The sequence below is a fragment of the Bos javanicus genome, chromosome 3 (genome assembly GCF_032452875.1).
Source record: "Bos javanicus breed banteng chromosome 3, ARS-OSU_banteng_1.0, whole genome shotgun sequence".
In the NCBI taxonomy this organism is placed as follows: domain Eukaryota; kingdom Metazoa; phylum Chordata; class Mammalia; order Artiodactyla; family Bovidae; genus Bos; species Bos javanicus.
The window spans coordinates 66,263,492-66,290,961 of NC_083870.1; the positions used below are offsets into that span (position 1 = coordinate 66,263,492).

Below are 27,470 nucleotides of genomic sequence, written 5' to 3' on the forward strand. Positions count from 1 at the left end.
TGATTCTTCATCTTTCTTTATTAATAGTTCTAATTTCTTCAGCTATCCAGTGAACTTTAGAATCATTTGGGAGTACTTGTATAAAAGAACCTTATAATTGACTTGCAGTAGTAGACTTCCCTTTCACTTTTCACTTTCATGCATTGGAGAAGGAAATGGCAACCCACTTCAGTGTTCTTGCCTGGAGAATCCCAGGGACGGGGGAGCCTGGTGGGCTGCCGTCTATGGGGTCACACAGAGTTGGACACAACTGAAGTGACTTAGCGGCAGCAGCAGCAGCAGTAACCTTATTTGATCACTCTACTTTGGAAATATGGCTAGGGTGGTTTGGAATTCAATCAATGAAAACAGGCACGGGTTCGTTAGAGGAAAAATGTTTGTTTTTTCTCACAGAAATGAAATGTTAATCTCTTGGGAACACTTGTTTCTTTTAATTAACTTAAATTCATATTTTCATCCAGAGCTAAGTGATACATTCTCCTTCCTTTATTTATCTCCAGCATTTCATTCTCTCACAGTCTTCCTTTCCATAAGGAGAAAATTTTAAATATACATTATCACACTGGGGAGATCGGGAGATATGCTTAAGAGCAGGTATGCTTGCTCCCTTCCAGGCAGTGTGCGAATTTCTGTGAATACAAAGATAAGCAAAATCCAAACCCTGCTTCTTGAAAAGCTCACTATTTAGAGAAGCAGATATCTCTAACCATTTTATGCTCAGTGTGGTTAGTACTGACACTGAGTTTTAAATTAAGTATTGAAACAATTAAGACAAGTAAGTAAGGAAATAGTTAACTTTTCTGAGGATATATTCAAAGATGTCATAGAAATTAATTTGTAAATATTGCATAAATACGAAAGATGGTTTGCAATAGGACATATGTTGGCCCACTACTGCTCAAGGTTGACCTTTGTACTTGAGGTATGGCTGATCTTAGAAGGAAACATCAGCTAAATATTGTCAGGGAGAGAAAGCAAAACTCGAGTAGAGGCAGAATCTCAAAGAGGCTGTTGGCAACTCCAGCTTGGGCCAAGTGTCTGAATCAAGTCAACTGATGCAGAGCTGGAACATTCCTGCAGTTGTATCTGGAAACAAAACATAAAAAGGGTGAGAACAAAGCAATATTGTTACATGGCTGTCAGGACTACTGCAGGCAGATGGGTACCAACCATCCAACTGAGAAATAGCTAGTGTTTTTCCAAAAACTTTGTGAGAGGAGCAGGATGGGGCCAGATCACCTGTTTACTCAAGAGGCAAATCCTCTAAGAAGTCATCCGTAGCCCGGAACATCTGCTTCAGTGCAGAGAGGATCAGAATGTCCTTTACAGGGTCCATCTCCCTCTCTGAAGCATAATTGTCAACCACCAATATTCTAGAAAGAGGAATGCCTAGTATCTTGCTGACATTCTGTATCTGTGGAAAAAAGAATTTAGTAAACGTAAGTCTTATATCTAAAATTTGACTGAATTTAAATATAATTTAAGAAAGAAACAGTAAACACAATGGCTTAATATTATTTTCTGAATATAATTATAATTCAGATTATTATTTTAAAGTAGGGTATTAACTTCAATCAACCAGCCAATTGATTCATTTCTTCATTTACCTGTGAATATGTAGTGTGAGCATTCACACACATGCAAAAATATAAAACTATTACAATTCTATCTAGTTGCAAAAAGTATTCTTTACCTGGCTTTGAGAAATCATAGCCTTATTCATCTTTAAGAAGTTGTCTTGAAGAACTTCATTGCAATTTTTCACTTTAGTAAGTAATGCTACTTGTGCTACACCTATATCAAGTAGATAAATCAGTTAATTTACATCATAAACAGTAGTGTATTAACAAGATAATTAAATATGTGTGAAAATAGTACTCTGTAAGGTAAATTTAAGATCAGGAGAATGGAATATTCCCAAGAAATCTCAATATGGGACCTGAAGTTCTTATAATGGGAGACATTATTTCTTCCAACATGAGAGACTATTTCTAAATGGAATTAAAATCATACTAAGTTGCAATCAGCTACTATCCCATTCAAACAGTGTGTTTTAAATTGGTCAGTGGGGGGGAAGTGGTTGCTGGATCTTAAAGACTGAAAAAGAACCCCAAGGAAGAGAGAAAGCAAGGAGAGTTGTCTGAGAGCATTTGTGAACGTGAAGTACACTGATTTCACAGTTCTACTAAGGACCCTGCCTTTTCCCTAAAACCATAGAGATCAAAGTAAATAACTGGTTGTAACTGAACCAAAGTTCTACTTTACTAACAGCTATTTCCCCAAGAAGGACAGAGGGATATCTCTTTAGACCCCAAAGACATAAAAAGAATGAGAAGATACTATGAACAAGTCTACATGCATAGTTTGACAACTTAGATGAAATAGACTGAAACTATACACTACAAACTACACTACAGCTCATCTAATATGAAATAGATCATTTTAATAGCCCTAAAACTATTTTTAAATTGAACTCATGGTTTTAAAAATCCCTGAAAAAGAAATCTCCAGGGCCAGATGGTTTTATTGGAGAATTCTACCACACATTTAAAAAAAAAAAATTCTATACAATCCCTTCCAGAAAATGAAAGAGGAAAGAGTACTTCCTAGCTCATTTTATAACACCAATATTACCTGAGACCAAACCCTGAAAAATACTGCTGCTGCTGCTGCTAAGTCGCTTCAGTCCTGTCCGAATCTGTGCGACCCCATAGACGGCAGCCCACCAGGCTTTCCCGTCCCTGGGATTCTCCAGGCAAGAACTGGAGTGGACTGCCATTTCCTTCTCCAATGAATGAAAGTGAAAAGTGAAAGTGAAGTGATTCAGTCGTGTCCGACTCTAGTGACCCCATGGACTGCAGCCCACCAGGCTCCTCCGTCCATGGGATTTTCCAGGCAAGAGTACTGGAGTGGGGTGCCATTGCCTTCTCCTTGGCAAACACTACAGAAATTAAAAAACAAAACAAAAAAACTACAGCCCAATATCCCTCATAAATGTAGATGCCAAATTACTTAATAAAATATTATCAAATAGGATTCAGCAATATATAAAAGGAATTATGCACCATGAACACATGGGCTTTGTGTTATGGAGACAAAGTTGGCTCAAGATTCAAATTCAGTCAATATGATCCATGACATAAACAGACTACACAGGGAAACAATTCCCATGATCATATCAATCTATAGAGAAAAACCATTTGGCAAAATTCAATAGCCATTCATGCTTTAAAAAAAAACAAACTCTCAGAGAAGTTGAAATAAAGAAGAACTTCTTCAACTTAATAAAGAACAGCTATTAAAAACTATAATGGCATTAGTTGACATTAACGTGATGAAACATTGAATCTCTTCTCCTAAGTTCAGAAACAAAACAAGGGTATTTGTTCTCATCACTATTCAACTAAAAGTACGAGCCAGGATGGTAAGATAAACAAAAATAAATAAAACACATACAAGTTAAGAAAGAAGGAATAAAATTGTCCCCATTTGAGATGAAATGAAATCCTAAGAATTTAATGATGAAAAAAGTCTTCCTAGAACTAATAAACAATCAACATCCCATTAAGACTTTTTTTGTAGAAATATACAAAGTAACTCTAAAATTCCTACAGAAATGTAAAGGAACTAGAATAGATAAAATAATTTTGACAAATAAGAATAAAGTGGAAGGGATTATTTTACCCACTTTAAGACCTATAGCTTTTATTATTATATAACCACAGTGATAAAGACTGTGTGATGTTGGTAGAGGAATGAACATATAGATCAAGGGAACAGAATAGAGACCCAGAAATAGATGCACAGAAGTGAGGACATGGATTTTTGATAATGGTACAAAAGCAATACAATTGAGAAATGACAGTTTTTTCAACAAATGGTCCTGGAGCAACTGAATATCCATAGGCAAAAATAAAATAAACCTTGACCTACACTTCATATCCTATACAAAAAGTGACTAAAAATTAATTACATATTTAAATGTAAAATGTTAAGACTATATAAAACTTTTAGAAGAAAACAGAAAAAAATCCAAGACTTAAAGCTTGGCGAAGGATTTTAGACACAAAATGAAAAACATGATCCTTAAAAGAAAAAATTGACAAATAGGAGTTCACCAACATTTTTAATATTTTGTTTGTGAAAGGCTCTGCTAAGATATTGAAAAGACAACTGAGTACTGGAAGAAACTATTTGCAAACCATATGTCATATCTGACAAATGAATCATATCTAGAATTTACGGGTCTTTTAAAATTCAACAGTAAAAAAAACAAAGTGTCCAAATAGAAAACAGGTCAAAGACATGAAGAGATCTTTTACTGAAGAAGACATATACAAGCAAATAAGTACATTAAAAGATGGTCAGTGTAATTAATCATTAAAGTGAAGTCCCTCAGTCGTGTCCAGCTCTTTGCAACCCCATGGTCTGTACCCTGCCAGGCTCCTCCATCCATGGGATTTTCCAGTCAAGAATACTGGAATGGCTTGCTATGTCCTTCTCCAGGGGATCTTCCTGACCCAGGGATTAAACCCAGGTCTCCTGCACTGCAGGCAGACTCTTTACCAGCTGAGCCACCATTAGGGCAATGTAAACTATCATTATATACCTACTAGAAAAGTTAAATAAAAAAAAAAAAAAAAAGCAATAATCGTAAATACTAGCAAGAATCCAGAGAATCTGGATCTCTCATATATTGTAAAAATAGAAAATGTGCAGTAATTCTAAAAAGTGGTTTGGCGTTTTCTTTAAAAAATTAAACACAGAGTTAGCATAGGACCCAGCAATCACACTTTTGGGGAATGATCCCAGAAGAAAGAAAACTTACATCCACACAAAAACCTGCACACTAATATTCAAAGGAGCTTTATGTGCAATAGCCCAAAAACAGAAGTAATCAAAAAGTCCTTTAATAAAGAATGGTTAAAACAACTATGGAATATCTATACCATGAATTAGTACTCAACAATAAACAGAAATGAACAACTAATATACATAACAACTTTTATGTAATTCAAAGGATATTAGACTGAGTGAAGAAAGCCCAGCCTCAAATCAGACATACTGTTGGGATTCCATTTGTATAACATTCTCAAAACTTATGGAGATAAAGGAGAGATTAATTGCTGCCAAAAATTAACTGGTGAGGGTTGGGGGGTACCATGACAAAGACTTTCATGGCGATGGAATAGTTCTGTATGTAGCAGTAGTTACTGGAATCTACCCATGTAACAAAATAACAGAGCTATAACACGCCTTATGAGTGTTGTATCTCCTGGTTTTAATCTTTCTGGTCTAGTCACCTAATATGGGGAGGTAATTCCTCTATCTAGCCATAGGAAAATCACACATGATGAAAAAATCATAGCCATTCTAGTCTTTAAGGATTTCAGTAAAGCCTTTGAATGATCTCTATCTGCTACTGCCACCAACCAAACTGGGACTCTGGAAATTGGAAGAAGGGGACATGGGACCTTGCTGTATTCTTTTTGCAATTTTCTGTGGATGTATCTTTATTTCAAAGTAAAAATGTTTTGAAACTCACCGCAGTTTATTACTTCTTTTTGAATTTGTTTGAGCTTTGCCACCATTTTAGAGGAGAGATTGTCCATAGAGTTGATATCAAAGACATAAGCCACACAGTGGATCCTGTCTTTCAGTGACGGAGAGGTGATGAAAGTAGGATGCTTGGGTGTAATTGGTTTTTGGGGACTAAACTGTTATAGAAATATAAGGTAACATTTAAGAGAATGCTTTCATTCATTTACAAGAATTCTGCTGAATTCTTTCAGATACAATTCATGTTTCAAGCATGATCGCCACTAACTTCCAACACAAAAACTTCCCTTCTCCCAGACACTCCTGCCCCAGATTAGTTCACAGCATTCTTTCATACTTCCTCTCCACTGTTAGCATGGCATCATTATATTAAAAAAAAATAATACAACCCACTTCATTGCTTTGGCAAAATATATATATATATATATAATTACAACTTAATTATCCATAATGGAAATATTTCAGAAAAGTACAAACAGTGCTATTTTTTAAATTTTATTTTATTTTTAAACTTTAAAAGCTAATTTCAAGTCTCAGTCTCTTCAAATCTCAAAGCACAATTGAGGAAAAGGAAATCACTGCTTAGAAATTGAGGCTAATTTTATTGCACCCAATACCTAAAAGAAAGGTGACAATAATGTTTAACTTTCTGAGAACTTAGAATTTATCTTCTCATTTAATCTTTTTAGCCACCTATGAGATCAGCATTATCATTATCTACATTTTCCACATTAAAAAAAAAAAAAAACTCACAGAGACAAGCATGTAACTTACTTATGGGTACACACCTAATTGGTAGCAGAGCCAACCTTTGAAATCAGGTATTTAGGCTGTATTTAAGTAGTGAAGCCTGCTCACCTTCAATGTAACATCACATATCAACTAAGAGTAGTTGTTTCAATATTTTGTCTAAGTGATTATAAAAGTGCAAGAGATTATATTACTCCTTTCCTAGTATTTAGAATCATTGCAAAGAGTAATATAAACACAGTTCCTCCTGACCTTTTCCTGGAACCTATATGAGTAAAATCTTGCCTTTTGGTTATATTTCTTAATGCTGTAGAAAATAATAGAAGTTATCTGCTTTCTTTACATAAATATTTCTTAATTTAAAATACAGTAGTATTGGTTGGTGTTGAAACCACTTTATAAAAATTAGAAATGCATGTGATAAAATATCAATGAAAAGCATTGCTGAAAATGATTTGAAATGTTCTAGACTTTGAAGGATTCTTACCTCATATCTGTCTGGCACACAGCCTTTTAAGATGTGGGGTATGTCATCCACACATAAGCCTACTCCCTCTTTCTCATCCAGCCCCATGGAGTCACACAACATAAATGGCAGAGATTGGCCATATTTTCCATCTTTAATAGAATATATCCTATACTGTAAAACAAAACACAGCAATATAAAAGTTCACTCTTCAACTAGCCTTCAAGATGTAATAATAATAAGAAAAACCCATTAATATTTATACTGTGGTCCTCAAACATTTTGGTCTCAAGATCAACTAAGTTTCTTAAAAATTATTGAGGCTCCCAAAGATATTTTATTCATGTAGGTCTTATCTATTTATGTGCAACATACTAGAAATTAAAACAAACATTTTTAGTATTTCTTAAATTATTTAAAAATATAATATGAACCTGTTATATATTAATCTAACAATTTTAGGGAAAAACTATTTTCAAAAAATTATAGAAAAGAGTGGGATTGATATACTTTTTGCAATTCTTTTTAATGTCTGAATCAATAAAAAACAGCAAGATTCTCATAGTTGCCTCTGCATTCAATCTCTTGTGATATATTGTTTGGGTTGAAGTATATGAAAAATCTGACCTCACACATACAGGTAGTAGGCAAGGAGGGAGTATTTAATTTAACAGCTTTCAGAGAATTCTGGACATTGCTCATTAATAATACATCAAAGCTGAACAAGTGATAATTTCTCAAAGGTTCCCTGCAATGTGAAATCTGTGATACTTTCAAACTATGACATTAAGTTCATTGATCTATTTTACACTTTGAATATATTTTTTATCCATCCATGATTTTGTAACTTGATGCATTGGTCATTTGAAAGTATTGGTTCACTGGCTTATCTGGATCTTCCAAATATTGGTACATTTCATTGTACAATATTACAATATCATATTTGTTAATACCATCATTAATCTCATTAGATAAGTCTTTAAGTTCTTAAGTTTTCAAGCTCAAAGTAGTGGATACAAACTTCCTCATGCTCTTTTTCTTAAAAGCTCAAATGTTATCTTTGACAACAAACACTGTAGGTTGTTATCCTTGAAGTGATACCCTCATTTCGTGCATTTTTCCCCAAAATGTCTACCAAATATCCAAGTATAAATAAGCAAGTCTTTCGGTTGTCTTGTCAATCAAATATGATATTCCATGAGAAAAGTTCAGCTTACAACCACCATATTTTGACATGCATTAGGAGCACTTTGCATGCAGAATCTGCCTGCAGTGCAGGAGACCTGGGTTCAATCCCTGTTGGGAAGATCCACTGGAGAAGGAAAAGACTACCTACTCCAGTATTCTGGCCTGGAGAATTCCATGGACAGTCCATGGGGTCACAAAGAGTCAGAAACAACTGAGGAACTTTCACTTTCACTTTTCACTTTAACAAAGCTTCTTTTCTAGACACACTCCATCTGATCCCAAGACTATTTTTCAGGATAACTCTGAAAAAATTTCATTTATTGGTCAAATACACTTTCAACATAGACTCAACTATAGAAGATTTGGGAAGAATCACAAAGAAAAGGTCTTCTCAGAGACACCAAATGATACTCAGTTCTTTCAGTCCAAACCAGGAGGTGGAGAATTCCTCTGTAACCTATTGTCATTTGTGAAGGAGTCAAAGCACCCATTGCTTCATAAAAATGCCTAAAGCAATTCCACTGGAGATTTTGATCTAAGTGAATGGGGTTTATTGGTACCTCAACATGAAAGAAATTAACTCTAATTAGAGTTAGATAATATTCAATACATTAATATTTTCTATTAATTCCCTTTATTCTTTTTGTTGATTACATAATATTGACAAGCATAGAATGGAAGCTTCTAGATAAATATTGCACTGTAAATCAAAGATCTTTAGCATAACAGTTTTAAAAATGGCATTAGTACTTATTTCCTTAAATATATTTATTTACAAATAAGATAGTCTTTATAGGAGCGTTGGTAGACTGATTTACCCCATGAAGGTTTTGCTTCTCATGATCATTTTCTATTAAATGATCTCATATAATGCAAAAGTGTTACAATACATAATTTTCATTATTTTATTACAAAAAAAGAGAAAATAATTTCAATCCAGGCAAAATCATGTGGGACATGAGTAAATATATATATATCAAATAAAACGGACAAAGATTTCTTTTTTTTTTTTTTCGGACAAAGATTTCTACAAAGTTTTTAAACATTTATTATTTTTTGCAAATACCAAAAAGCATTCTTCTTAAAACTGCTTACGTCCATTAAAATGGAAAGCTTCTCTGTCTAATATAACTCATGGGGGAAAATTCTAATTCAATTTTTATTCCTGTTTTACATTTGATTTAGCATTTAATTGTTCATAGATTAGGAGGTTAAACTATTGAAGAAAGTGCCAAAGAAATTAACAGACCTCATAATTGTAACCTATAAAACAAAATCCTCAGGAAATCCTGAAATAACTTACCTGTTCAGTAATGCTGGTGACATCAGATCCCACTATGGCTTGGCGAGTCAAATGGCCTTGGAAAATGGACTTCACTGAATTGAAAAAACTGGACTTTCCAGACCCAACTGGACCCAGCAAGAGAATACGGATTGCTGAAACCAAGTCTGCATAGGGACTGTAGGCTCTGACATCTGCTAGGAGACTATTTCTGTGCCTGGAAAAGTGCAGTTGTTAAATACAACAGCCAAACTTTCATAAGGAACAATATAATTCTGCTGAGCTTGTCTTCCTGCTAAAAAGCATGTTTTAACACTTATTTATTATTTTGATATTAGCATCTTCTTTCATATAACTTGAAAGGGTCTAAGGTTATACATTTTGTGCTTGAAGAAAATGTACTTATCTATATCTGACTAAGTTAAACTAACCAGCAACCAAATAATTTCTAAACTATTAGCCTTAGACCCCATAAGTATAATAAGAAATAACAACACTGAAAATGAATTTTCAGTGACAATGTTACATTAAGGGGAAACAGAAATAAAATATATGCAATGCAAGTGTTTATCTATAAGTGGGAAGAGGGGACTTTGTTTTTAAAATTTTCTGAGGTTTTTCTGAAAACTTGATTCTCAAAATAAGGATTCAGAGGAATTATCTAAAATAGTCTTCTCAACTCTGGAAAACTTTGAATCTAACAGAACCAAAGTGAAACATGAAGTCAAACTGCCATCACGTGGATCTTAAAAAGTTTCAGCTGGTAGTGGTTTTGCTTTTGTTGCTGTTCTAAATTGTTTTCAACACATTATGTCAGGAACACTGTAACTGATTTTTATCACTCCAAGTAACATGATTTTTAATCTCACTGTCAGTGCCATTCATACAGTTGATCTAAATGAAATGAGTAAGAGATAGTTCAAGAAACTAACTTACTGTGTGGCTCTTGTTATCCTGTTTATGTAGCCTGCCTCATCCTTAATTCCTAAAGGAAATAAACACGGCATAACAATTTTTAAGCTTGTCTGATTAAATGTGACCAAGTCTAACTTCTAAATAGGGCATTGAGTCTTTTTGCATAACCCAGATGAGCTGTTTGGTTAGGAATTAGGGTTGGCAGTATAATGAGATTAAGGGGAGCTAAAAGTATCTTCTTTGTATAAGTCACTCTGCAAACTCATATAATTATGCCTAGGAGTCCCAGGGCTAACTCAAAAAGTGTCACATGTCAAAATAATGAAACTTCTCTCTCCGTCTCCATCCCTTCATTCATACTTCTCAACTTACTTTGGCCAAAGCTGCCTATATTTTCTGGGTGATAACCCCATAACCTATATGCCTTCCATGTTTCATTTTGGAGGTTATTAAAAAATGTGTGATATGAAATTCACTTGTCTGTCTTCTTTTTTCTTGTTCTTGTAGATTAATTATGAGTTACCAAACACAAAGACTGGAATCAGAACTTAGTAATGTACAAATTAACATACCTTCAACTCGAAAAACTTCACATTCTAAAAATGTGGACTTTGCGTGAGATTTTACAATTAATTCTTCCTCAAAAATTCTAGGTATATAAATGCGACTTTCTTCAAAATTTAGAGATAATTTTTGATTGTAATAACTAGAGAAACAAAATGTCAGGTTATTACGATAAAATGTCACTGTTGAATTTAAAACTACAGTTTTCATTTCCATTGTTTCATTCTTTTGAAGTGAAAAAAAGAAGGAAGCATTTGGCTCTGTAAAACTTTCAGACATGTCAGAACTATGCCCAAGTGTAAAGACACCAAAAATACTGTTGGAATGATAAATCACTGTTACAATGGGTCCTTGACAACGGCACCTATTCTGCATTTCTACAGTGCTTCTTCCATGGACACTAGACTTATAAAGAAGTCTCAGAGAAACATTTCCAAGCAGCTTTTGAAAACTTCTTTCCTCATTCCATGTCAATGTGGTTGTCACTGCCATTGTTCTGTATCTAGTAGGAAAAAAAAATTTTAATAGTTTCAGAGAGCAGTACAGTATTGTGATTTCTGCTATACTAGTTTCGGTGAATTCTTTAGTCACTGACCCAATTAAAACATGTTATTTGGACTTGGAGTGTAAAGAACTATATACATACACATAGGTATATGCAGGTCAGGAAGCAACAGTTAGAAATGGACATGAATCAACAGACTGGTTCCAAATAGGAAAAGGAGTACGTCAAGGTTGTATATTGTCACCCTGCTTATTTAACTTATATGCAGAGTACATCATGAGAAACACTGGGCTGGAAGAAACACAAGCTGGAATCAAGTTTGCCGGAAGAAATATCAGTAACTTCAGATATGCAGATGACACCACCCTTATGGCAGAAAGTGAAGTGGAAACTAAAAAGCCTCTTGATGAAAGTGAATCAGGAGAGTGAAAAAGTTGGCTTAAATCTCAACATTCAGAAAACGAAGATCATGGCATCCGGTCCCATCACTTCATGGGAAATAGATGGAGAAACAGTGTCAGACTTTATTTTAGGGGGCTCCAAAATCACTGCAGATGGTGATTGCAGCCATGAAATTAAAATACGCTTACTCCTTGGAAGGAAAGTTATGACCAACCTAAATAGCATATTCAAAAGCAGAGACATTACTTTGCCAACAAAGGTCTGTCTAGTCGAGGCTATGGTTTTTCCTGTGGTCATGTATGGATGTGAGAGTTGGACTGTGAAGAAGGCTGAGCGCCAAAGAATTGATGCTTTTGAACTGTGGTGTTGGAGAAGACTCCTGAGAGTCCCCTGGACTGCAAGGAGATCCAACCAGTCCATTCTCAGTCCTGGGTGTTCTTTGGAAGAAATGATGCTAAAGCTGAAACTCCAATACTTTGGCCACCTCATGCGAAGAGTTGACTCATTGGAAAAGACTCTGATGCTGGGAGGGATTAGGGGCAGGAGGAGAAGGGGACGACAGAGGATGAGATGGCTGGATGGCATCACCGACTCGATGGACAAGAGTTTGGGTGAACTCCGGGAGTTTGTGATGGACGGGGAGGCCTGGCGTGCTGCAATTCATGGGGTCACAAAGAGTTGGACACGACTGAGTGACTGAACTGAACTGAATGTGTATACATATACATATATATTATATATTTTAATATATATAACAGTAATGGGTAGATATGAAAAGTAGATAATTTGGACATTTAAATATCATTAATTTTTTTAAGTCAATAGGAAAAACAAACTAGAGACTGGATTTAAAAAGTAGAGAAAAATTAATGAATTAGAGCAGAGATCATCACACTTTTTCTTAGTAACACGTAGTAAAAATTTTAGGATTTGGGGGTCATATTGTTTTTACCACAGTTACTCAACTTTGCCAACATAAGGCAAAAACAGTCATAAACAAAGCTCATGACAGTGTTCAAATAGACACTTTTTTACAAAAATAGATACCTGGAATGAGGGCATATTTTACCAATCCATGAATCTGATTATAGAAATGAGAAATTAATTCAAAAAACAGTGCACGAAGAAAGAAATTGAAACATGAGAGGATTTAATAGATAGGAAAGTCCATGAAGGCTAGAACACTAGCCATCATGCCATTACTTTCAATAAGAAAAATTAAAAACAAGGGTAACTGTGATATAAATATATTTGAAAGCATTGGAGACAAAACAAAGCAGTAAAGAATTATATTATTGGCTAAGATTTGGAAAAGAAGTGACTGCAGAGAGGTAAGCTTGGCATTGTTGCATCTGTCAAATTCAGAAGCTGCTCCAAACCAGGCTTAAACAGTACATGAATCATGAACTTCCAGATGTTCAAGCTGGATTTAGAAAAGGCAGAGGAACCAGAGATCAAATTGCCAACATCTGCTGGATCATCAAAAAAGCAAGAAAGTTCCAGAAAACATCTGCTGCTGGTTTATTGACTATGCCAAAGCCTTTGGATCACAACAAACTGTGGAAAATTCTAAAAGAGATGGGAATACCAGACCATCTTACCTGCCTTATCTAAGAAAGCAAAGAAGAACTAAAGAGCCTCTTGATGAAAGTGAAAGAGGAGAGTGAAAAAGTTGGCTTAAAATTCTCCATTCAGAAAACAAAGATCATGGCATCTGGTCCCATCACTTCATGGCAAATAGATGAGGAAACAATGGAAATAATGAGAGACTTTATTTTTTTTGAGCTCCAAAATCACTGCAGATGGTGACTGCAGTCATGAAATTAAAAGACGCTTGCTCCTTGAAAGAAAAGCTATGACCAACCTAGACAGCATATTAAAAGGCAGAGATATTACTTTGCAACAAATGTCTGTCTAGTCAAAGTTATGGTTTTTCCAGTAGTCTTGTATGGATGTGAGAGTTGGGCTATAAAGAAAGCTGAGCATCGAAGAATTGATGCTTTTGAACTGTGGTGTTGAGAGTCTTGAGAGTCCCTTGGACTGCAAGGAGTTCAAACCAGTCAATCCTAAAATAAATCAGTTCTGAATATACATTGGAAGGACTGATGCTGAAGCTGAAGCTCCAGTACTTTGGTCACCTGATGCGAAGAGCTGACTCATTGGAAAAGATCCTGATGCAGGGAAAGATTGAACGCAGGAGGACAAAAGAATGACAGAGGATGAGATGGTTGGACAGCATCACCAACTCGATGTACATGAGTTTGAGCAAGCTCCAGGAGTTGGTGATGGACATGGACTGCAGCCTGGCATGCTGCAGTCCCTGGGATCACAAAGAGTTGGACACAGCTGAGTGACTGAATTGAACTGAACAGGGAAGAACCACCAGTGGACTGAAACAGACTTAATTCCATCTCTCGTCTTCTCAATCTAATCTATAATAGGATTAAGACAAATGAGAATTGCCAGTGTCTCTAGCTATATAGGACAGATACAAAATAAATTTTGTCTGAGTGAAGAGAAAATTTTCTTAACTTTAGGTCTACATTTTCTTGATATTCAATGTCTCACATTCATCATAAACACCAGAGAGCAGACAAAACAACATGATAGAAAACCAAGAGAAAAAAACAGAAAATAGAAAGAAATCCACACTGATAATTGAGTTGAAAGTGAAAATAAGGTCGCTCAGTCATGCTCGACTCTTTGCGACCCTGTGGACTGTAGCCCACCAGGCTCCTCTGTCCAGGGGTTCTCCAGGTAAGAATACTGGAGTGGGTTTCCATTTGCTTCTCCAGGGGATCTTCCCAACCCAGGGATCAAACCCAGGTCTCCCGCATTGCAGGCAGACACTTTAACCTCTGAGCCAGCAGGGAAGCCCACAGTGATTTTTAAACAACTGAGCTTTGTGTGGGCTTCCCTGGTGGCTCATCCGTAAAGAATCCGACTGCAAGGCAAGAGCTGCAGGAGAGGTGGGTTCCATCCCAGGGCCAGGAAGATCCCTTGGAGGAGGCTGTGGTGGTGCACCCCAGTCTTCTTGCTGGAGAATCCCATGGACAGAGGAGCCTGGCAGGTTATAGTCCATAGGGTCGATATCAGTCAGACATGCCTGAAGCAACTTAGCATACAAGCTTGGTGTATTCAAATAAGTAAAAGATAAGATTAAACGGCTGACAGAAAATGGAATGGGGTGGGAATTGAAGGGAATTCTAGACTTTAAAAATAAATATCTGAAATAAATTCAATTTATTTCTGAAAAATAAATTGAAGGTTAAACACACTTGAAAGAAAGAATTAGTTGGAAGAAGCTATATCAAATGAAAAATTGAGACAAAGAGAAGGAAAAAGAACAAAGGACCAAAGAGAATAGACAGTATAGTAAAATGAGAGGATATCTATGCAACTAAAGTCCAAGAATGAGAGAAAGAAAGAATATGGCAGATATCAAAGTAGTCATACAAAGCTCAAAAAGCAAGTAAGTCTCAAAACATTTCAAACATAAAATAGATTCCCTAATACATTAGAAAATAAAGAAATCTCTGGTGGCTCAGATGTTAAAGAGTCTGCTCACAGTGCAGGAGACCCGGGTTCAATCCCTGGGTCGGGAAGATCCCCTGGAGAAGGAAATAGCAACCCTCTCCAGTATTCTTGCCTGGAAAATCCCATGGATTGAGGAGCCTGGCAGGCTACACAGTCCATGGGTCACAAAGAGTCAGACACGACTGAGTGACTTCTCTCAGTACTAGGAAGTCCACTGATCAATAAGAAAACTGAATAAGATCTAGAAAACTGAATAAATGATAATTATTGTCAAAACTTGTGAAATGAAGCTAAAACATGCTGTAAAAAGTGTTTATAATTAAATATATGTATTAGAAAAGAAGAAAGGCTGAAAATCAATAATATAAAATTCAGCTTCACAAGTCAGGGGAAAGTTGCCAATTATACACACACACAAAAGGAAGTAAATAGTAAAAGTAAAAGCCAAACTTAATAAAGCAAAAATAAATATACAAAGAGAAGATTAACAGAACCAATGTTAGTTTTCAAAAAGTATAAATAATAAAGTCGGTAAAACATTGCTGATATTGATAAACAAAAAATGGTTGGGGGGAGGAGCAATGTACCAAAATCAAGAACATAGACAAGAATATCAGGACATATGCTACAAACAGTAAAAACATTTTTTAAGCCGAACAATTTTTAAAAAAATAAATTTGAAAACAGGTAAATTTGAAATGGGCCAATTCTGAGAAAAACTTACCAAAACTGCATGAAAATAAATAGGGGAAAAAAAAAAAAGAATAGTCCCATAGCTATTCTAAAAAACAAAACTCACCATTAAAGACTTCCCACAAATAAATTGCAAAGATAAGTGGGTCCAATAACCAAACCAAACTTTGAGTGCTAAACATTAGAATCTTAAAAAAACACTTCAAGAGAATATAGACCAACACATTACAATGGCATTGCAAGCAGGAACACTGCAAGCTAGTCTCACTCCTAAATACAGGTGTAATACTGTAAGCCAATCATCAAGCAATTAAAAATAAATAAATATTTTTTAAAATCTTCAGCAAAATATTAACAAGCCTAAAGAAAAAAAAGAAGTGGATTTTTAAAATTTATTCACAAAAGCAGCAAATAAAATAATGTACCTGGAAGAAAAAAATTTTAAAGCTACAAACAACTTCTGTAGAGATAATTACAAGAAGAATGTTATAAAGGACATGAAAAATGACCCAAATAAATGAATACCTATCCAATTTTCTTAGATGACAAAAGCCTTCTTAAAAATTGTCAGTTCCTCCAAAATGTATCTTTCAGTTCAGCGCAAGGGTGATCAAAAGCCCAAGAACATTCTTTCGATTGAATGTAAGAAGATAATCTGAAAGTTCCCATGATATCTCAAGGAACAAAGGATAGCCAAGAGAGTTTTAAAGATGAACAAGTTAAGAATTATATAAAATTACGATAATTAGGAAAATGTGACCATGGCATTAAGATAGTCAAGAGCCCTGAGACTGACCCACTTTCATAGCTGGGGTGCCCTGGAAAACAAAGCTGAATGCCAAGTTTACATGTGGAGACTTTACTGCTGGGTACAATTTCAAAGAAATAAACATGAGATAAAGCAGAAAGAGAAACTAAGAACAACCTAAACCAAATACAAACTTAACACAACTGTTTACTCAGCTTGAAGGGGAGGTAATAGCTCTATAGGAAAACAATTTTTAATTAAGTCATATCATCCTCATAATCTCATAACATTTTCAAAAGTAAATTCCAGTTGATATGAAGCACTAAATGTGAAAAAATTTTAGAAGGAAGTATGAGATATTGTCATTACAACCTTTGCTTTGGGAAGGATTTCTAAAATAAGATACCAATAGTACAAACTATAAAGGAAAGAAAAATAAATTTAACTACACTAAAACTTAAAATATCTTACAATAAAAGGTACAACAAATGCAACCTTAAAACATCATATATCTTACAAATACTATCCCACCTATGAACAATAAAGAAACCACAAACAACCTAATAGAAAAGTAGTCAAAGTATGTGAACAAGAAATTCACAAGTGGAAGTAACTTAAATGGACTATAAGTCCATTTAATGGACTATATGAAAAAATGTTCAAGAATTCTAGTGACAAGAAACTGTAAATTAAACAACAATGGGATATCACTTCACATCAAACAAAAGTTCAGTGAAACAGATGACCAGGATATAGCAATTCAAGAATATTTACATTGTCCTGATGGCCGTGCATCATTTTGGAAACAATGTGCATAGCATCATTGTTTATGGTAATGTTAGAAGATTGGATGTACAAGTTTTTGCATACTCATAAAAGGAAATACTAAAGAGCATTGAACTACCTGAATTAGACATATTTGTCTTAACGCAGATAAATCTCAAAGAATTCATATTGACTGGAAAGAAACAAGTGGAGAATGAGAATCTTAGTATGATACCATAAATAAACTGTTAATTTACAAAGCAATACTGGAGGTCATTTAAATACACACATATATACAGTAAAAGAGCATAAAAACAAGCATGACAATAATTTATGACAAAGTCTGGGTACAGTTTCTCTCTAGGAAGTAAGGGAAGTGAAGAAAATGTAAGAGAGATTCATCAATAATTTCAGTGAGATCTGTAATGCCTTGAAGTTTTCAAGAAAAAACTATTCTTATTAATTAAGCAAATCATTTAAAAAACCAGAACTGCATAAGATTACAGTAAAGTTTATGTATTCTCTGTATTCCCTGTATTTGAAATATTCATTAAAAAACAAAACCAACAAAAGCAAAAAGCATGATCTTAGTAGCAATTTCACTTGAAAGTCTTCTTCAAAGAAAGAAAAACAAACAAATTTCTTTGCCCACAGTTAGGAAACGTTGGATGGCAGCAAGTCACTTACCAGCTTTTCAGAATGGGACAAGGCTTAATGGAGTGTTAACTGCTCTGTCACACTTATGGACTAGCCAGAGTTTGGAGACTAAAGGTTCTGTTGAGATCAGTGGCTTCCTGTTCCTGAAAAAGGAAAGTGAAACTCAAAGCAGCAAATGAGCAGGAAACAGCAAGCCAACTGCTGTTAAGTTTCTTTTTCCCTAAAGAAAAAAGAGACAGAGAGATCTGCTCAGCACAAGAAAAAGGTGCAAAGATGTTTGGTCCCCTCAGTAGCCCACATCTAGGCATGCATGAAATGCAATTATTAATAAGAAATTACAATAAAACTAATAGTTTAAAATTTTTTGTTCATTTAACTATCTATTTGGCACTGATCTATGGGGCTACATACATTTCCCTAGTTTCTTCAATCTTATACAGTAAACTTTACTAGCATCCATATTTCTAAAAGTATGAAAATGAAACTTCAGAGACTTCGCCCAAAGTGATTGAACTGATAGAGTGGTGCAGTCAGCTGGTATTCAAAACCCATACTCTCTGCACGGAAACGAACAGATTATGATTGGGCTTTTCCTGAATGCATATGTAAGGCAGTGCGCATTCTCTTTTCCCATTTACAAGTTCATTCATTCAACATGAACTTAGACCCTGGAAAGCAAAATGCTGAGTAAGATAAAACCTCCGCCCTCAGAGACCATGCCTTGTACTCAGGGAGGCAGGCAGGTAAACCGACAGTTTTGTCAGTGTGCCAAGGGCTACAGGAGGTGTCACGCGAGTGTATATTCCTCAGTTTTTGTCTTGTCACAACAAAGATTTGGAGTGACGGACATTAAAGCCCCCTCGACGTGTCACAGCTACTGGGGCTCAGCAGATAGCGCCTTTGGGACATGCTGAGGAGTAGCCTCTCCAGAGTCCCTCAGTTGTGCCCACTGCTGCCCGCCTGTTCGCGGGAGGTTCAAGGAAACAAGAAATGAGAGATTGTAAAGGAATTAAGATTTCATTAGGCATGTCCCTCCAGCCATAGGAGTGAGGACCTCCTACCTTAACTGGAGGTCTTCTGGAATCTGAGACTGAGCTGTGTGAGCTTTCTGCTGAGTTTGTTTTTCACTGTCCCGGTTTCCAGCACAATGGGCCTTCCCCTGCTCTGGGTTTTCTTTGCGTTCTGCTTCTACCGCGGGAGCTTCGCTGAGTTGGGCTCCTGCTGTGCTTGGCCTCTGCAGGTTGTTTCAGCCAGGTTAAATCCGAGTCACGGCACTGTAGACGTCACGCAAGTGTATGCACCTCGGTTCTTTGTCTCATCACAACAAAGATTTGGAATGACGGACATTAAAGCCCCCTTGCTGTGTCATAGCTCTCAGGTCTTGGACAGACCGTGTTATAGCTCTCAGGTCTCAAATAGACCATGTTATAGCTCTTAGACAAATCAGTCTTACAGCTCAGTGTTATAGCTCTATTGTATTTGGAAGATAGCAGAAAAATCCATCTTCGAGGCATGAGGGCATGTCGATCCAAAGATGCGAAGAGAAGAGTGACCCATCAAGCGGGAGAGAGAGAGAGAGCTAGATTTGGCTCCTCTTTTTATATGTTTTTCTCTCCCTGGGCCTGTCTTATGTAAATTGGGCCAGCCAGGAGTGCTGTTTGTTTTACCTGAGGTCCTCACTCTGATCCTTGATCCTTCCTTTGTTCTATTTTTGTGGGCTTTTCCCCTCCTTGTCTTTTAGCCACCGCCATTTTGGACTCCTTTTCTCTATTCTACCTACCTAACTGGAGGAATAAGAATTAGATTGTCTGGGGACCAGGATAATGGTGGCCTCACCCTACTAGTCTCAAGTGAAGTGAAGTCACTCAGTCGTGTCCAATTCTTTGCGACCCTGTGGACTGTAGCCTACCAGGCTCCTCCATCCATGGGACTCTCCAGGCAAGAATACTGGAGTGGGTAGCCATTTCTTTTTCCAGGGGATCATCCCGACCCAGGGATTGAACCCGGGTCGCCCGCATTGCAGACAGACGCTGTACCCTCTGAGCCACCACGAAAGCCCTACTAGTCTTAGGGCACTAGTAAAACACTTGCTAAAAGATCAAAGTTTAGATTGAGACAGGAATTACAAGGAAGAAGTGAAGCAAGAGAGAGTGCAGTGTTATGAGACCTCCAATTATTTTAGTCTGACTGGAATGGAGTGACATCAGATTGGCAGGCAACAAGGCTAGAGAGATGATCAGGGTTTTAAAGTGTTAGTCACTCAGTAGGGTCTAACTCTTTGCAACTCCATGGACTGTAGCCAATCAGGCTCCTCTGTCCGCTGAATTGTCCAGGCAAGAATACTGGAGTGGGTAGCCATTCCCTTCTCCAGGGGAATCTTCCCAACCCAGGGACTGAACCCAGGTCTCCTGTATTGTAAGCAAACTCTTTACTATCTGAGCCACCAGGGAAGCACAGGGTTCTAAAAAGTCTTATTTAACTTGAATTTTTATCAGAAAGACAACATTCACACTCTGAGAGCAAGGGGTGGCACAATCAAAACTGAATGTCTTAGAAACAAAACTTCTTCTGTTGTTTCTTGCTTTGTAACAAATACCATAAACTTAGAGGCTTTGAAACAACTCACATTTATTATCATACAGTTTCCATGGATCAGGAGACCAGCATGGCTCAACTGGATTCTCTCCTCAGGGTCTCTCACTAAGGTGTTGGCCAGCATTGGTCTCCTCTTTCTCTGGGAAAGCTCTTTCAGGTAATGGCAGAATTCAGTTCTGAGAAAGTGTAACACTTAGGCCCCCTATTCTTTGCCAGTGTGAGGCCACTCTAAGCTCCAAAAGGTTGCTCCAAGTTTCTTGCCAATGGTCTTCTCACTCATCAGAGGCTTACTTGACATGGTGGCAACAGAATCCTCCAGGCCAGCAGCAGAATCTCCCTTGTGTCAAATCTTCTTCAGAGAGAGCCCCTTTCTTTTAAGGGTTTACTTGATTGTATGGAGCCCACCCAGTGAAGATAATCTCTGTTTTAAAGCCAAGAAATTAATCATGGAAGTGACAGTCCATCATTTTCAGACCTTTCTTGCACTCAAAAGGAGTCAGTAACACAATGATATAGGTCAGAGGGGGCCAGCATAGATTTCTGACTATCTCAAAGAGCAAAACTGAGATAAAACTGACCACTTTTTTGCCTTTTCCTTTTTTTTTTTATTTTTTTTTAATATTTATTTGGCTGTACCAGAGTGTCAGGAATTTATGCTCTGGTATTAGGGGGAACTCTCCATTTTTAGAATTGGACCAAGGACTTTGAATCCAGAAGCAGGACAATGTATATCCTAAAGCAGTTAGGGCATGTGACCTAAGCAAACTATTCCAGTAACAGGAGCTTGACTGGGCCCCTTCTCCCTTGACTCTTGGACAAGTTTACTTCCAGTTTCCCTGTTGATGTCCATGTAACACATTGCTGTTCTTTAAGTCAATGAGAGCTGACTACTCTTGCTTATAAAAAAGGAACCATAACAAACCTGCATGCACTTCTCTGTCAACACTCTCACATCCTGGATGATTTGATTCATTCTCATACTTTAATTTTCTTTTTTAAAAGTATATACTACAATTAGTGTTTTTAATTGCAATACAGTTAATTTACAATGTTATGTTAGTATCAAGTGTACAGAATCAAGTGATTCAATTATACAAATATATATAATATATTCTTTTTCAGGTTTTTGTCCATTATAGGTTATTATAAGATACTGAGCATAGTTCCCTATGCTATACAGATCTTTGTTGTTTATCTATTTTGTATACAGTAGTTTGTAACTGTTAATCCCAAACTTCTCATTTATCCCTCCCCCACCTTTCCCCTTTAGCAACAATAAGATTGTTTTCTATGTCTGTGAGTCTGTTTGTGTTTCGGCACAAGATAATCCCATTCTTCAGAGCCTTGTGGAAGTCAGGCCGATGGACAGGCCGATGAGTCCCTCAATCCAGCTTCTGAGCTCCACCTCCTCCTGAGGGTCGTGTTCCTACAGGAGCCAGTTCTTGACCTCTGCCAGAGAGCCTGCAGGAGGGCCCCTTGTTGAACTGCATGGAGCTCAGGCCTGGTGGAGGGGCACTGCAAGACAGTGTGGACAGAGACCCACTGCCAGGTTGCCAGAAATGCTGGCTAAAGTGGACCGGGAACTCCACCCCCACTGCTGACTCGATGGAACCACTTTGAAGAAGGGCAGGGGGGGGTGGGCGGCGGGTGGAGAACTAACCTAAGTAACTGCAAAAAATAGTACTTTGACTAATACTCTAACACTAAAGATGAAAACAACTGTAATGTTCCATTGTATATATGTACCACAACTTCTTTATGCATTTATCTGTGGATGAATATCTAGGTTGCTTCCATGTCCTGGCCATGTAAATAATGCTACTATCTGTGAGGACATGGAGGGGTGGGATGTGGAGAGTGAGGCTCCAGAAGGAGTGTTAAAAAACTAAAACTCTCACTGTTTGCAGATGACATGATACTACACATAGAAAACCCTAAAGACGCCAGCAGAAGATACATTACTAGAGCTAACCATTGAATACAGCAAAGTTTCAGGATATCTAATTAATACACAGAAACTCTTTGCATTCTTGCACACTAGTAATGAAAAAACAGAAAGAGAAATTGAGGAAATAATCCCATTCACCACTGAAACAAGAAGAACAAATTATCTAGGAATAAACCTACCTGAAGAGACAAAAGACCTGTATGCAGAAAACTATAAGACACTGATCCATCCATGCTAGTGCTCAGTCATGTCTGACTCTTTGTGACCCCATGGACTTAGCCTGCCAGGCTCCACTGTCCATGGGATTTCACAGGCAAGAATACTGGAGTGGGTTGCCATTTCCTCCTCCAGGCCATCTTACCAACCCAGGGATCAAACCTGCATCTCCTGTGTTTCCTGCATTGCAGGCAGATTCTTTACCTGCTGAGCCATTGGGGAAGCCCTGACTGATGAAAGAAATCAAACATGACACAAACAGATGGAGAGATATACCATGTTCCTGGACTGGAAGACTCAATGTTATGAAAATGACTATACTACCCAAAGCAATTCACAGATTCAATGCAATTTTTCACACAACTAGAACAAAAAATTTCACAATTTGTATGGAAACACAAAAGACCCTGAGTAGCCAAAGCAATCTTGAAAAAGAAGAATGAGCTCAAAGAATCAACTTGCCTGACTTCAGACTATACTATAAAGCTATGGTCATCAAGATAGTATGGTACTGGCTCAAAAACAGAAATATAGACCAATGGAATAAGATAGAAAGCCCAGAGATAAACCCATGTACCTATGGGCACTTTATCTTTAATAAAGGAGGCAAGAATATACAATGGAGAAAAGATAGTCTCTTCAATAAGTGGTGCTAGGAAAACTGGACAGCTATTGTAAAATAATGACATTAGAACAATCCCTAACACCATACACAAAAATAAACTCAAAATGGATTAAAGACATAAATTTAAGATCATAAACTCTAAAACTCTTAGAGGAAAACATGGGTAGAACACACTTTAATATAAATCACAGCAACATCCTCTATGACCCACCTCCTAGAATAACAGAAGTTTAAAAATAAATAAACAAATGGGACCTAATTAAACTTAAAAGCTTTTGCACAGTGAAGGAAACTATAAAGAAGGTAAAAAGATAACCCTAAGAATGGGAGAAAATTAATAGCAAATGAAACAACTGACAAAGGCTTAATCTCCAAAATATACAAGCAGCTCATTCAGCTCAGTATCAGCAAAGCAGCCCAATCAAAAAGTGGGCAGAAGACCTAACAGACATTTCTCCAAAGAAGACATACAGATGGCTAATGAACACATGAAAAGATGTTCAACATTGCTCATTATTAGAGAAATTCAAATCAAAACCCTAATGAGGTAACATCTCACACCAGTCATAATGGCCACATCAAAAAATTCTACAAACAATAACTGCTGGAGAGGGTGTGGAGAAAAGGGAACCCTCCTGGACTGTTTGTGGGAATGCAAATTGATACTGCCAGTATGGAGAACAGTATGTAAATTCCTTTTAAACTAACATGGGACCCAACAACCCCACTACTGGGCATGTACCCTGAAGAAATCATAATTGAAAAAGACACACATGCACCCTAATGTTCATCACAACATTATTTACAAGCTAGGACATGGAAGCAACCTAGATGTCCATCGGCAGATGAATGGATAAAGAAATTTGGGCACATATATACAATGGAATATTACTCAGTCATAAAAACGAATGCATTTGAGTTAGTGCTGATGAGGTGGATGAGCCTAGAGCCTACTCTACAGAGTGAAGTAAGTCAGAGAGAGAAAGACAAATATCATATATTAATGCATATATATGGAATCTAGAAAAATACTATTGATGAACTGATTTTCAGGGCAGAAATGAAGATGCAGACATAGAACAGACTTGTCGACACAGTCGGGGAAGGAGAAGGTGGGGTGAATTGAAAGATTAGCATTGAAACATCTGCATTACCACATGTAATATTAGATAGCCAGTGGGAATTTGCTGTATGACACAGGGAGCTCAAATCTGATGCTCTGTGACATCCTAGCAAGGTGGGATGAGGCGGGAGGTGGGAGGGAGGTTCAAGAGGAAGGGGACATACTTATACCTTTGGCTGATTCATGTTGATATATGGCAGAAATGCAAAAACCAACATAATATTATAAAGTAATTACCCTCCAATTAAAAATAAACATATAAAAAGAGTGAGGGGATATATATATATACACACATACTTATGGCTGATTTGCCTTTTTGCACAGCAGAAACCAAAAAAAAAACTTTGTAAATTAATTATTTTCCAATTTTAAAAATGTTTAATTAAAAATTATTTTTAAAAATCTGTAAAACATGGTATTCCAGTTACTAAACATGTTAGCAATAGGGGTTTGGATACTTAAAAATCAATTCTAAATGGATTACAAATCTGAAATGTGAAAGGCAAAGCAATCATACTTTTAGAGAAAAAAATATATAGAACATTGCCAGACTTTGAAGTGAAAAATATTAAAAACTAAGGATTTCTTATCAAAAGACACACCAATAAAAATGAAAATACATCCCACAAATTTTTGATGGGAGAGTTCCAATTCATATATTTGACAGAGAACTCATATAGAGGATATTTCAAGAACACCTAAAAATCAGGAGAGAAAAACCAATAGAAAAATTAGTGCTTTATAAATGGTGAATAGACATATACAAAATATTCAATGTCATCAATCATCAAGAAAATCAACATTAAAACCACAATAAGATATCACTATTCACCTACCAGATTGACTAAAATGAAAAAGACCAACCAATTTTTGGTTAAAATGTGGCACAATAGCAATTCTGGTTATACAAGTATAAACTGGTTCAACCACTTTGCAAATTAGTGGACTATATTATCAGTGAAAGCAGAACAGAGAGTACCTTACGACTCATCAGTTCTACCACCTGTGCGCTCTCCTATGCATTATTCATCACAGGAAATGCACAAGAATGTTCACAGCAGCACCGTTTGTAATAATCCCAGGCTGAAAACTTATCAAATGCCCATTGGCTGTAGAACAAATAAATATGCTATGGTATATTCACAAAATGAAATACTGTATAGCAATGAGAACAAAAGAATGATACCTTCACACAATATACCTGGATGGATCCCACAAACATAATGTTAAGTGAAAGAAGCTAGGTGGGGAAAGAATGATCTATCAATGTTCAAGTATAGTCAAAACCTACCTATGGTGTTAAAAATCAGAATAGTGGTCCCCTGGCAGGAGTAGTGACTAGAAGCAGAAATAAGGGGAATGTTGTAGGTGTTAGTATAATCTTGATCTGGGTGCTGGTTACACAGGTATGTTCAATTTATGATCAGTTTATCAACATGTAATTTGTATACTTTTCTATAAGTGTTATATTTCTTTAACTTGCTTAAAAGAGAGAAAAGGAAATAAAAGCAAACATAATGACATGAAATTAATGAATATGGTACAATTAACTCATAATTCAAATATATTGGGTATGACTGTGCTAAGTTGCTTCAGTCATGTCCAACTCTCTACGACCCCATGAACTGTAGTCCACCAGGTTCCTCTGTTGCTGGGATTTTCCAGGCAAGAATCCTGGAGCTGGTTGCCGTTTCCTTCTCCAGGGGATCTTCTCCACCATGCAGGGATCCAAGCTGGATCTCCAAGGTCTCCTGCATTGGCAAGCAGTTCTTTACCACTAGCGCCACCTGGGTATAAGATAGGAAAGATTTAACAAATTCTAGTTACGGTCTTCGTTTAGAATACATATTCTCCTGCCACAAGGGGGTACCCTTGCTATACTCCTTTACTTATGACACTGCCTATTTTCTAGATTCTCTTGGTGTTCTGAGGCATTTTACCTATTTATCTTTGAAGGATTCAACAAGGCACTTTCTTTACAGAATAGAATATAACATGAAGCCTCTCCACGATTACTTCAAAAGTTGTCATCCAGTGGTGGGACATGTTTCTGCAAACTCTTAATCTGATTGCTAGAAAATGCATCTTAATCTAATGTTTAAATCCATCCTTTGCTCTTTCTATCCTTTATTCTTGCTCTGTCTCTCAGGTCTGAGTTTCTCTGTTTTGGATAGAGTACAAGCTCCTTTTAAGGCAACTGAGGTATTTTTATCAGCTACATTCTGTCTCTAACTTCTTAAACTGACATTTGGGTAAACACACACAGATTTTTTTTTTGGGGGGGGGGATGTTATCCTATTTAAATATTTTGTACAAATATTTAAACAATATATGTGCAATCCCCATGGAGGGTACCCATCAGGCTCCACTGTCCATGGGATTTCCCATGCAAGAATACTGGAGTGGGTTGCCATTTCCTCCCCCAGGATATCTTCCCAGACCAGGGATCAAACCTACATCTCCTGCATTGCAGGAGGACTTCCTTCTATAATTTTGTCCACTCATGAATTCAATCATTCATTCACTGAGTATATATGGAATGCTAGTATGGTGCTCAGCACTTTCTAGAAGCTGAGATGTGACAAGCTCCTGCCTTCAAGCTCTGTTTACAGTGGGATAAAAATGGAAAACGAATAATTAAACAAATGAAGAAGCAAGCTAAAGTCAGAATAGCCAAAATTCTGGTAAGCTGACAAAAGCAAACTTAGGCAGTAGTAAGTTACAGGGAGTTACTTTACATAAGCTTTCCTTCAGACAGGAAAGACCTCTTCAAAGTACTATTTGCGTTAAGACCTGAATTGTGAGGAACCAGCCACAATGGCAACCCACTCCAGTACTCTTGCCTGGAAAATCCCATGGACAGAGGAGCCTGGTAGCCTGCAGTCCATGGGGTCGCCAAGAGTCGGACACGACTGAGCGACTTCACTTTCAC

At 36.8% G+C, this 27,470-nt stretch overlaps 1 protein-coding gene across 1 annotated transcript; it reads right to left on the reverse strand.

Moving 5' to 3' along the window:
• Window positions 1–3: 3 nt before the first annotated feature.
• Window positions 4–18,175, reverse strand: IFI44L (interferon induced protein 44 like). Its single transcript, XM_061411489.1, has 9 exons — window positions 18,062–18,175; window positions 10,733–11,226; window positions 10,182–10,230; window positions 9,267–9,462; window positions 6,797–6,949; window positions 5,546–5,717; window positions 1,694–1,794; window positions 1,240–1,414; window positions 4–1,086 (listed from the first exon to the last, which is right to left on the reverse strand). Exons 2-8 carry the CDS (start codon window positions 11,214–11,216, stop codon window positions 1,244–1,246), a joined length of 1,326 nt encoding a protein of 441 aa, XP_061267473.1. The 5' UTR covers window positions 11,217–11,226; window positions 18,062–18,175; the 3' UTR covers window positions 4–1,086; window positions 1,240–1,243.
• Window positions 18,176–27,470: the final 9,295 nt, after the last annotated feature.

Coding starts and splice junctions, on each gene's coding strand:
- IFI44L (XM_061411489.1), bottom strand. CDS start 11,216: ATGGCAGTGACAACCACATTGACATGGAATGAGGAAAGAAGTTTTCAA. Junction 9,463..10,181: donor AGGATAACAAGAGCCACACA/GTAAGTTAGTTT, acceptor GCACTTTTCCAG/GCACAGAAATAGTCTCCTAG. Junction 6,950..9,266: donor TCACCAGCATTACTGAACAG/GTAAGTTATTTC, acceptor TTTGTTTTACAG/TATAGGATATATTCTATTAA.